This window comes from Antrostomus carolinensis, unplaced genomic scaffold, assembly GCF_000700745.2.
Source record: "Antrostomus carolinensis isolate BGI_N321 unplaced genomic scaffold, ASM70074v2 scaffold3520, whole genome shotgun sequence".
In the NCBI taxonomy this organism is placed as follows: Eukaryota; Metazoa; Chordata; class Aves; order Caprimulgiformes; family Caprimulgidae; genus Antrostomus; species Antrostomus carolinensis.
Genome location: NW_010286292.1, coordinates 1 through 13,050, shown reverse-complemented (window position 1 = coordinate 13,050; position 13,050 = coordinate 1). Strand labels below are relative to the sequence as shown.

General features: G+C 38.9%; 1 protein-coding gene across 1 annotated transcript in view; it reads right to left on the bottom strand.

The window, feature by feature from the left end:
* LOC104520633 (PDZ and LIM domain protein 5) overlaps positions 1–6,809 on the bottom strand; it is a gene marked incomplete at its 5' end in the record, with an annotated part of 88,739 nt that extends 81,930 nt beyond the window's left edge. The window contains 2 exons of the mRNA XM_029083606.1: positions 4,323–4,474; positions 6,754–6,809. Coding sequence (XP_028939439.1) covers positions 4,323–4,474; positions 6,754–6,809 — 208 coding nt within the window. The remainder of the gene's footprint in view (positions 1–4,322; positions 4,475–6,753) is intronic.
* Between the last annotated feature and the right edge of the window lie 6,241 nt (positions 6,810–13,050).

Below are 13,050 nucleotides of genomic sequence, written 5' to 3'. Positions count from 1 at the left end.
ATTTGTATTTTAATCCCTGTATTTCTCACTGACACTTTTTCCAGAAGTTTCATGGGTATCATAATCTCATGTAACAGTAGAAATACACAATTCTTTATCTTTCTCACTTCCAAAGAATCATTAAGGCAGGAACCTGGAGAAACAGACCCCAAAACCAATATTTAAAAATCAGTGGTGGCTCTTAGCTGTTCAGCAACTTACAGATTTATTTATGGAAGTCCATGCTAAGTTACTGAACTTTAAAATATATCCAAAAAACAAGTATCTGGCTTCCATCTGTCCTCATGGGAACCAGGAGAGAGCTTTAACTGAAAATAAAATACTGGGGTGCAAAACAGCAAGATCTTGGGGAGGGAGGGATGCATAGAAAGAAAAATTCCCTATCCAATGCATTTAATGTAAAAAAAAAAATAAAAAAAAATCAGGAACTTAGAATTCCATGTTACAAAAAACCTCCCCCCAAAATTCTAGAGCCATATCCAATATTAAAAAGAAACAAAAAACACATCAAAATTTTATTTTTATTTCACAATGTAAAAATTATAACCTTCATAATACACAGTGATACTTGTTTACAGAACTAATTTATTTTAAAGATATATCCCTGAATATATATGACAACACATGCAAATATTAGGCACCTAGTAATGTACATGGCTGGCAGGCACAATTTTATCTATTTGTATTTAAGCAAAGTGGATTTGCAGTTGTTACAGCTGTAATTCCAGTTCCTTTCAGAGGGAGAGAACAACTCCGTATTTAAAACCCCAACGTGTGATATTGCCTTACACAGGAAAAAAGGGAGCTTTTATTCTCCCTTAAAATATTTTGCCAACATTCATTTACAAGTTACGAAACATCTAAATTGTTTTTCCACAAGAGGTACGTGCACATCTGCCTCCATAAATATACAGTGTTAAATCTGTAAGTTTTTGAAGGCATTGCTTTAAAAATCCCTTCCAAGATCTAAGGCAAGCTACTTCTTGCCCTTTATTTTGTTTCTCTTCATTTTATTTTTTCCACTTTGCACATAAAGAATAGAGGAAGTCAGATGACAGCCTGACCAGCAGTACAAAAGTGTATCAAGTTAAAATATTTTTAATAAGGAAGCCAATAATAAAGAATTTCCTCTCTTGCCTTTGCCACATAGACCCACAAAGTTGTTTCCTTTGTACCTCTTAAAAGGCAGGCTGTCACTGTGCCCTGGCCACCGTGCAAACTGGGATGCTGGAATCCATCCACCTCAGATGGGACTCACTCAAGTTCACTGGTCTACTAATCCCTAGAGTGTATCACTGCTTTTCTATCAACTATCATTTTGATCAACACACACAAAAAAAGGAAAAAAACTAAAAAGCCAGAGCAATATCCTTTTTCAAGGTTTATTTTTTCAAGGTTTCTTGTTCAAATAACTACTGATTATTTTAGTTAGTCCCTGCCTAGCAAACAGCACAGCCAGCCCCACCTCCGACATACCCTGAGGCTGCTGGTATACCCAGCCATTTCTCCTCATACTGACGTTATTTTCACATTACGCTTTACATTTAAGTCTGCACCACTATATTAATTTCCCCATAATCCACATGAATCTGTGTCAAATTATAACTGATCAAGAGTAAAGAGCATCCATAGATGAGTGCACAGTACTACTTACAGCTTATCATAAATAAAGGTCACTCTGTGCTACCACCAGAAATGTTTCAACATGAACTTATAAAATATATTCTGGTTCCTACAACTAATTTGATCAAACTGAGTTCTTTAACATCTTTCATGTAATAGCACATGAATACAGACACAGTGTAAAAGCCATTAGCTCAAGGCATAACAATCTCACAGTTTTCTTGGACCTCAAAGTAACACCACTAACCAACTGATCATTGCATTCCTTTAAAGGAGCAGCAGACTAGGGCAGTATCGAAGAATTCATATTTGCTTTCAAGAATACCCTCAGCATTCTTGCACTGTAGTTCAAACTATTAGTAGTCTGTGTGGCAGTAGATAAAAGCTCAGAGAAGTGTAAAAAATCCTAAAGATTATTAACCCAGTTAAAAAAAAATAGATATATCAGATTTTCCTATCTATGGCAATAACTCATGTTTTGAAGGGCAGCATAGTTTCACACTGACAGCATCTCTTTAACCTTGCACACAAACAATAATGGCTCAAAATATTTAATTTAGTTTGCTTTTGTTTTCAGAGAAGAGGCAAGATCAGAAGAATGTATTTATGGAGATCCCTCAATATTAAAATGGTTTATCTTGCCACCCTGTTTATAGCCTCAAGCTGTCCTTCCCATGGACAGCCAGTTAGTGTGAGCTAGTCTGACTCTAAGAAGTACTTTCTTCCAGGCTAAAAAAAACCAAATAAACAACTGAAGCAAATCTCCTGCTAAATAGCAATCAGAGCAAGGAAGTTTTCATAGTCAGAGGAGCTGGGAGAGCACTTTCTATGTCTTTGGTTTCATGGGATCCAGAGAGAATTAGAAACAGCTGAGAGCATGGGATTGCAGGCCAGCAGAGCTGCAAGACAGGACATCTGTGCCACCCCCAGATGCTGGGACTGAGGCTATTCCTTTGATCTCTGCTAGTCAGATCCTGGCTTAGCCTTCAGCTGTCAGGTAGCTGATGTGGTGAGTCAGATGCTACACTGAGTAGGAAGGGTGAGAACTGGAGGGAACCAGGCTAACTCATGATTAATTTGATTTTCAAACCACTCATCCCTGCACCAAACCAGAACCAGCCTCAGACAAGTTATTGCCTGACTGAGACACGCCTGCTATTCCTTTCCTATATCTGATATTAACCCTGCCCATCAATTTATGGTGACAGGAGAAAGTGGGCCAAACCCCTACACTCTCAGCTGCCTGCTGGAGTGACTCAGTGGGCTCCTGGAAAGTGCATTTCTGCCTGTCCACCTCCTAAAGAGGCAGAAAAGCAAGTAACACACTAGAAACAATGTGTGATACTTCTGATGAGCTGGTATAATACTTCCACTTCATCCAGAAACTTTTAATGACAACTTTGTAAGTTTCACTCGACAAGATGCCCTCAAGATACTCCTTTCTTCAGAGGCTGAGCAAAGGGAATCCCTTGTTAAAGGTAGCTGAGGACCAAAGTACAGGAAAAAAAAGAAATAACAAGCAGAGCTGAACTGTTGTTCAGTGTCTCTTAGAAAAAAAAAAAAAAGCACTCATACAACAATTCAACTACACATCACATAGGCTGAGAACAAGTGCCACCACTGCGGAGAGGTGGATGTTTGTTAGACCTACACCATGTCATCTCTTTTATTCTTACACCAATGAACTCCCAGAGAGAGGCAGTCCTTTCGTTAACGGCAGAAAAATTTGCCAGAAAATGTAGTAATTGGTGAAGACACACTGTTAAGGGCCCCAACCAGCACTCATCAAGGAACTTTCCACTGCTGAAGGTGGGTATGAACAGCAATCACAGGGTGAAACTACTTTTGTTTTCTTTGATAACAAGAAAAGATGGTTCTCATTGTCTGATGGCTTCAGAGGCCAACCCTCCTCCAAGATGCTATTCACATCATTAAATAAAAATAGCAGTCTTCTAATAAAAGCCAATATTTAGCCCTGGGAGACTTTTGAGAGCTTGAAAGAATTTCTTGCTTGGGCTGCTGCTCTTCCTGCTTCAGTTCCAATAACTCACACGTGAACATCCTGCTCCCTTCTTTCAACTCCTCCCAAAACATAGTCCCAGAGATTCAATAAACTGTCTGTTTCAGGAACGGGGAGACTGGACGAAGCTGTAGGTGTTGCAATCAGCAAAGAGAAGCTGCTACTTTGTGAAATGGTAGTATTGCTTTGGAAAACACCTCTCCTTGACTCTGAGCTGCAGTATTTTCATCCATATAATTTAGAGGTTAACTGTTTAAATGCATCATTCTGTTTGTCAATAAAGATGACAATGTAGAACTCGATACAAAAAAATTAATGCTCCTAGTCAGTCAGGGGAGGGGCAAGGAAAATGACCCTGGATAAGACCTGTTTTTAATCAAACTAGTGTTAACAAAACTGAAGCTCAAAAGGAAGAGGAACTAGACTTCATTCAATATAGAGTAGATGACAGAAGACTGGAAAAGGTCTTTGTCAACTCACATACTTAACATGTAATAAGCTTTCTAAAATGCTATAAATCAAGATAACATTACAGGCTACAGCAGCACATCTTTCAATCATGACCACTTAACTCCATGCACTTTGCCAAACCACTTACATGTTTTTATCCTCCAAACAATTATTACTATGATGATTAATTCTTTTTTTTTTTTTAAAAAAAAAGGACAAGGTGTCTTACCTTTGCAGAGTCATGTTCAAATTGCCTGTACACGCCTTGATCTTGTTTTGTGCTTCTAGATGAGTCATCCCATCTGTACTTATCCCATCAATGGTGAGAACCACATCACCTATCCCCACGTGTGCTTGCGCTGCCTTGCCACCATCATTAAGCTGAAATATCACAAGAACGGTTACGTAAGAAACTTGGATGGTTTATGTTTCTATTCTTTGAATACAGGACCATGACATCTTATTCAGAATGTTGTTTTGTAGAAAGAAAAAGGTGGGAAAAGAAAAATCTTTCTCCTTTTTGAGTGTGTCCTTGTGAAAGTTGCTGCACTATCTTTCTTTCTGGCGAAGCAGTATTTATAGGTTCTTGTTCTCATTTCACTTGAAAGACAGGAAAAGTATTGCACAGTATCGTGGTTTTTTGAAAATCAAACTCCACTTCTACTTTACTGTCTGGAAGCTGTGCACATTCACCAAGGGACACAAGCAAGGATACACACATAGTTTCCTGGATGCCAAATTCCAGCCTCTTGTCTCTTCATATATTAAATTTTTCTCACGAGAGAAGGAGTCTGTAAACCAGCTTTTTTATTCTAGATTTTCTATGTAAATGATCTCTTCAGAGTTTATATATTTGTTAATGACTGGCCATATGCATGCAAAGCTTCATTAACAGTGAAGCTGACTTTTCCCCAGCTGCAACTACTAGAAAGTCATAAGTTCAACATCACAGACTGACCAGTTACAGGACTTTTTTTTTTGCCTTTCTCTCAGTAGGTTTACAGCCCCCAGTGACACACAGCATATTCAGATCTGACTAAGAAAGGCCTCTTGAGCAGTCTGCCTCTTTGATCAACGTCAATGCCAAAGCTCAGCTCAACTGCCTTTGGTACACTTGAATGAGAAAGTCTTGCAACAGAAACCTTTGTAAAGTTCACATTATTGACCCCAACTGAATAATAAATTAATCTCTTCATCTGATGACACTGAATTTCGACTAGCTTTATTCCCAAGAATAGAAATAGAAATAAAGCAACACATGGTAAGTTCTACACACTGATTTCTATCCCTAGTTCTCAATATGCTAATCATTTCATAGCTGTCTGCAAAGAGTAGTCCTAGATGGCACAAATTCCCTCTTTGTTTCGAGATATATTTCCTGTCTTACAGCAGAGAGTTGTAGCTGCTTGTGCTTTACATAAAAAAAACTTAATTCTTTCCTTTGCCTGCATCAGTCTGTTCCTTGAAAAAACTGCTACGTTTTAGGGAGGTGCTGCAAACAGTAGAATTACTTCATCTTTATTTCCAGAAGTGGAGTTCACACCTTGGGCCACAGTCATGCTCTAATAAGTGACTTCTCAAAGCAAGGCAGAAGGAAGGCTTTGATCTACGCTGGTTTTTAACTGCTTCTGGTTTAGTTCATTCAGTAGGACCAAGAAGTTTTGGTTCCTTGTGGTTCCTTTTGACAATGACCAACCACAGAATACAGTCACCACTCTCCACCATCCACTTCAACAGGAGAAGCAAGACTAGGTCTTGAAAACTTTCTATGGCAAAGGGGTAGAAGTACATGAAATACCAGGGACACAGTCTGAATTTGTGTATAAACAGTCACTTGTCGGTAAACCCGTGGAAAGTGTCCCATCAGCCTACCTGATATGGTTAAGGCTTTCCTAAAATCTCGGAGACTATAATACATGACAGCTGTGACTGCATCTGAAGGCAAATACTTTAACGGGGGGGGGAAATGTGTAATGCTGTAAGACAAACGCAAATGCAATACTCCAAAAATATACAATTTGACAACATACAGACTGAAAGCAGGAAATTTCACATTCAGTGGATCATGGCCAGCATTTTTCAACATTAATCTACATCCCACAGACATCTGCAGTAGCAGTCTTTAGCAACTAAAAACAACAGCCAAAAATTCAAACAAAACCAGAAAAATCCTTCCATTTATTGTTAGTCTTACACTATCAAATACATCATTCTGGTGAAAGGGGAGGCCTGAGATGTCAGAAGACTTGTCATCTCTCAGATTCAAAATAGCAACTAGTTCCTCAGCATTACAAGTCCACAAAGCAATTTTACCCAGAACTGAAAACAAAGGGTGCTAACAAGGGAAAGTTACCAGAGCAAGTCCTGTGTAAGAAAAGTAGAAGACAAAAAAGGAGATGCAATTGCACTAGTTTCAGAAAAAACTTACTGACTTGCTAAATTCATCAGAATTACAACTGGTCTGGTGCATCCTTTTAGAAAAGACTTCAAGAAAGCCAAAATTCCTCCAAAATTTGGTGTTCATACCAAAAATCTGAGCTAAGAGACCTGGTTACTATAAAACACAGATCAGGGAACCCTACAAGCATATAGAAAGCTATGACCAATGTAGCTATTTATAGGGAAGATCCCTAAACCTTTGGGTGAGGGGTGGAACCTACCATAAACGGATCCCTAAACCGATATGTTATGGCATGCTGACATTTGTCAGCAAGGTCTGGAAAAGGGAAAGGAACGTGAGGGCACTAAAAGCTAAAGGTCAAACAGATCACTATGCTTTGTGATTGGACTGCTGAAGTGAATAAAACTTAGCTTTCTCCAAATATATGCAGATGTGCATGGTGTTCAGGCATTGAAGTTTGTGATGAAAAAAGCAACTTACACATTCAGCAGCAAGACTTCAAAAGCAGGCTTCAGGGTGACTGTTTTCATGGGGGCAGGAGGGGCCTTATGATCCAAAGAAGTATAAAATAAAACTAATAAATAAATAAAAAATATCACTTTTTTTTGTTTGATTCTGGTGACCAACACACAACCTACAACTAATCACCTGACTTTCAAAAGGTCACTTTTAAACTGTTGCCTACTGGGGATGAAGCTCTTTGCAAGCACACATGGGAGAGAGTTGTAAAATAATTTCTGCAAAAACCCAGGCTGAAAATGCCTGAAAAACACGGTTGGAAAGTGCACCCTGGAGATGAGGAAAAAAGCATTCAGGTCCCATGAAGCATGATGAGCCCCTGACTACATCCACAAGATCTGCTGTACAGGCAGGGGACTGAATCAGGTGAGGCTGTCACAAGACACACCTGAACAAACAAACTACTGGACAAGAGTGTGAAGAAATGCACATGCAGAGGGATGTCAGAGTAGTAATCTCCTTATCTAGATACAATGAATAAGACTTCCACATAACACCTACTAATTTCAGCTAAAAGATCTGACTAACCAAGAGAGATGAAGTTGGTACTTCTAGGAAATCTCAGCTGGAGTACAAGTCTTCCTGAAGAGTACCAGCCAGCATCCTTGGCTTGTGGAGCACCTCTAATGAAGTGAGACTGAAGCTACAAGGGCAGAGTTTTACCACAGATGCAAGAGGAATATAATTACAAGAACAGGTATATAAAAATAAACAAATATCTACACTGAACACAATAGGAGGAATTAGAACACTTGAAATAATTAACGATATTTTCTACACTATAGGCATTTTTATAACCCAGGAGCTTCAGTTTTGACACTTCTTAGCCTTGTAGCTGTGCATTACCGTTACAAACAATAAATCCATATACATCCTCGGGATTATGTATGCAGAAATGTGTACATATTCAAAACAAAACTGAAAGAAAGGTTCCCCATATTCCTTGTCACAATGAAAACTAACTCTATTTTATTTTTTTCACCTAGATTTTGAAAAATTCAACAGATGCAGAAGATGTAAAAAGGTTTAGGTGCTAAAATACAGGAAGTTTTGAAATGGCATTTATAACTCATTACTACTTTTGTAACACTTTTTTTTTGAGTCCTGTATGAGTGATTTTGTTCTTAAAAACTCATTACTACTTTTGTAACACTTTTTTTTGTCCTGTATGAGTGATTTTGTTCTTAACTGCAAATTTAACCTTAGCTTAGTAAAATTATCTGGCATAAGTCACCAGTGAACTACAGCATTACCCATGCTTAAATACTAAAAGATTAGTAAAGTGATGAACAAAAGCAAAAAAGCACTTAATGCTTGATTCCTAGTGGAAAAAAGTATATCCTTAAAAGATACCTTTATTAAATATATATGTGGAAACAAATGGAATCAATGCAAAAAAACATATGCACAGAAGAATATAGCATTAAAATTATAAAACTGTCTACCTATGAATCAAACTAACTTCAAAGCCCCACAAATATTCTTTAAGTCCTTGATGGATCTGTTTTAATTCTGTATTTACAGTATGAGGCAAGTTTTTAAAATCGAGCATGAACTGCAGCTACAAAAAAATAGGAAGGTTTTTTTTTTAATGTGAACACAACTGACTTTAAAGCTACAAAATTGCCAAACCAGAAAGGTTTCCTCCCACGTAGTTCCATGTCTCTGTACTCTGGGAAGCTCATTTGGCAACAGAGGGGGAGGCAAGCAGGAGAGACATTTCATGATCAGGCACCTGCTGAGGCCAATCACTCCCACAGCCCCCAGCAGAAAACCTCTTTTCTGCCCCTCAGCAGCAACCAGCTTCATGGCTGAAAGCCAAAAGCCAGCCTATGCCATCCAGAGATGCTCAGGATACTTTCTGATAAACATAAACAAAATCGCCTATCTAATACTAGATTTCAGTTCTGTTTGATTGAAGAAAAAATTAAAAATTAAAAAGTTTTTGTTGTTGTTTTAAACATCAGAATTCCCAAACTGCAAATATTGCTTTAAAGTATATTCCAAACAGAGACAAAACAAAAGGAAACCCATTCTTGGTACATAGTCAACTTCAAAAGGAACAGTATAAAAAGTAATCTCAGCAGAATTCTACACCTCAGGCTTTTAAAAGCCAACAGCCCAAACCACACTGGAATACAACTATTTTCTTGAGTTAAATCTTAGCCAGCCTGTTATTTTGTTTTGCAGTAACCAACATTAAACAAAACCAAACCCCAAGAAAAATAGCTTTTTTACTCTCATGCTTTAATGAGATATTTTGAAATATTCTTTCTAGGAAAATTGCATGTGTGCACATACATGTGCATCTCTCTCAAGCAATGTAATTTGTAGCTTAATTCACTTCTAATTAACACATAACCATCTATTTTTCCTCACACAACTAAGAAAACTTGACAAGCATCTCTTATTTGAACTGTCATTATTTAGCTTTTGGGCAGTAATAAACGAAATACTTAAATTGCAGTTATTCATAAGAAAATGGTCTATGTGACTAGAGACAGAAGCTCCCACACCATCTTTTCCACGCCACCTCCCTTGAATCAATCCTAGCTACAAATGGTTCATGTGATAGTGCATCACAACCACTCTCCCAAAGAAACTACTTCATAGTCTGACAGTAAATAATGGTCCCCCCACCACACAAACATCCTTTAATGTCACCTGCAACTTTCTCTCAGAATGTAATTCATTGCTCCCAATTTAAATCTTCCTAGGCTACCTGAAATCCCTCCAGCTTATTTTTTACCCCTTGAGCATTTCTGACGTGCAGCTGGCTATAGCAATTCTGTTTAAAGAAATGCATAATCAAAGCAGAAGTTAACCAGACAATGATCTTTGTATCATTACCACTCTTGCTTCTCTTTCAGTCTATATCCTTCCCTAAATTAAGGTATTTAAAATAATTAAAAAAAAAAAATAACCACAACCCCAAAAACACAACACAACCACACACAGAAAGAACTTTACAGGAGAACTTGGAGAATCACAAGATAAGTGATCAGACAACTTCTCTTATCAAATAATGCTCTGCCTTTTCACACAGAAGTTCAAACCACAAGGGCTTTATCTCCCTGCTATAATACACTTCCTGGTAATATTTACACTCACTACCTGTTACTACTACATTTATCCCTAGTGTCATTTCACCTGACCAAAGTACCCCCTTGCACCAATAGCCAGTATTTTAACAGCATGCTCCCAATTGTACATAGGGCTCAAAGTATGCCAGAAAGCACCCCTTTGGTGAATCACTGCAAGCATGGAGAAGCACCTCTTACGGTATTTTTGGAAAATACAGCCTTGCCCCAAAACACAAGGGGGGGCACAATTATGCTCTGTAGCAGTACCGGCTCCCTCACACAAGTTTCACATGTCTGACCTGATTCCTGATGTGTGGCCCTGGCACAAGGCAGCCCGCAGAGCCAGGAGCATGGTGTACTCAGGTCTGAGAGCTGAACACCACCAACACAAAGGTGGTATCGCTGTGCTCTGGAGCGTCCTGCATAACCGGGCCCACCAAAGCTCTTCCTTCCCTTTTTCCTCTCCCAGGAAGGAAGCAAAAACCCAACTTACACTCCAGACTCCCAACAGGTTTGGGACACTTGGGATCTAGCTTACCACTTCATGAAAAAGAGCCATGGGTGCACCTGCTCTTTGTGGCAAATAAGCTTCCTCTGTGCTCAATGGAAACTGAGAGCTGTATCATATTATTCACAGCCTTTACTACAGCAATATTATTTGCATAGCCAACAGATTAGCCAGCCAGTCTCGATACTTGCTTCCAAATCAAGAACATACATGCCAATTTTAAAGTCCAGATCAAATTTATACAGCTAAGTTACAAGAACCCTAATGCAGGGTTTGCAGTGGAAACCGCTGACACAACCAGCTATAAAAGGGGGTATGATGCAGTCCTGCAAATAAGCTGAAGGTTTTCCCTAAACCAAGCAAGGATCAAAATTAGCTTAGGTCAAAAAAACCCTTTTGATTAACAGAATATTTTGCTACATATCAGTGACAGGAAATCCTACCCTCAATTCACTCCAAGAGGCCGTGTTCCTGCGTGCTTCTGTAAGTTTCCATTTCCCTCCCTTTTCACCCCATAACTTTTAAAGTGCTTCCAGGCGGATTTACAAAGCTGTAACCTAAAGCATTCACACCACCCCAATAATCATTAATGAAAATGTGTAAGGAAAAAAGTATAAGACAAAGTACCAACCCATACTTCTCGGTCTGGCAGTGGACCCCAACAGCAGATACCAGCCCTGCCCTGGCCAGAGAGCTACCCAAGCCTCCCAGCCTTGTCCTCCGAAGTCCCTCAGCTTTGCTTCATCCCTTTCCCTCCAGGCACAGCAGCTCCCTCACTGCAGTGCACCAGTGGCTTAGCTGCAGCTGACCCAAAACAGCCCTTCAACTCATCAGAGCCCATAGGAAAAGGATGGGGAGAGCCCACAGGCATTCAGCCCTTTTGACAGCGAAGAACCCACAAAACCACCTCTTGCATTTCATTCTCAGTTCTACTGTTTATCCTCAGCAGTAACCCTGACAACATCATACATTTTAGTGTGATTGTGCTGTGTATCCCTGTAGCCCCACATTCAGAAATTATGTCAAACAAAACCTAACAAAGACTGAGTTTTCCCTCTGCACAAACATGCCTATGGGTTCACAGGTTTTAGGAAAGAGACCCATGGTTTCAACTTTCTCTATTCTTAAAATTTTTCTGCTATTGTATTTCAGTCCTTAATATTTATTTAAAGCCCTCCACAAAGAAAAAAATAACTTGCTTTTTCACTTTAAATAAACTGTTACACACACATGCACATCACTCTATCCATCCTTGCATTCACCAAATAGAGCTACACACCTACACAAGAGTATAAAAGGACGTTAGCTGCTAAAAACAGAAGAGGCACCATGTACTGTTAATTACTCTTACATACAATGGGTTACAATACACAAAAGGTTCCAAAAATATGTATTTATATTAAGTTTATAAAAAAGGGTAACTGCACAATGCACAGGCTGTTTGGATACATGCACTTTTATTTTTCAATCAATTAACACAAAACAAATCAACTTCAATGCCAGGGGATTAAAACAGAAGCAGCAGCCCTCAGCTTCCCTAGCTTGCCCCAGAACAAGTTCTTAATAAATAGGAATGGTTTCCACATGCTGATGCCAGAAGGGTTATTAGCTGGTGCCATCTCTCACTTGTCACAGCTTGACTAATCATGGTTTCCTTGCAGCTCTACTCTTCCATGAGCAGGTTTCACCGCTACTATCTCTTCCCTTTCCCTTATGACAGCCCAGCTGCTGCAGTATGTAAGGAAGAGGAGGCAAACAAAAGGTGCCTTCAGCTTTCCTTTCTGACACACCAATACAGCATCATCACTGTAAATTCAGTAGCAGTTATTAGAAAGGATGATGCTTTTGAACTTGCCTATATAAAAATGAAAGAAATAAATTCTGATACATTTCACATTATTTACACATAGCTTCAACATTTTTCAGGTACTGACATACAAGCTTGTCCTGGTTTTTGCTAGCATAGGGTTAATTTTCTTCTTAGTAGCTAGAAAGCACTGTGTTTTGGTTTCAGTGAGCATTGTTATGAGAACAATGTTGATACTACAAGGACACTGTGCTTGGGCAGTTTCCAAGAAGAGAGGACTGGAAGGGGGGAGTGGAGAAGAAAAGTGTAGCAGTTAGTAAAGCCCAGAACTGACAGTTGGATAGGCCAATAAAATATTCCATATCATATTATGTCATGTTTAGTATATTAACCGGGATTGACCAGAAAGGGGGGGATTCTCTTGGGAATCGCTCAGGCTTGTTTTTCTGGGATTGTGATTTTGGGTTTGGGGTTCCTTTTCACTCCTCTAGGATTGTTATCAGCAGGTGGTGAGCAATTGTACTCTGCATTCTTCACATATATAGTTATCATTATTATTCTTATTATTTTTTTTTCTTTTTCTGATTATTAAGTTTTTCTTATCTCAAGACCTACAAGTCTCCTTACCTTTATCCCTCC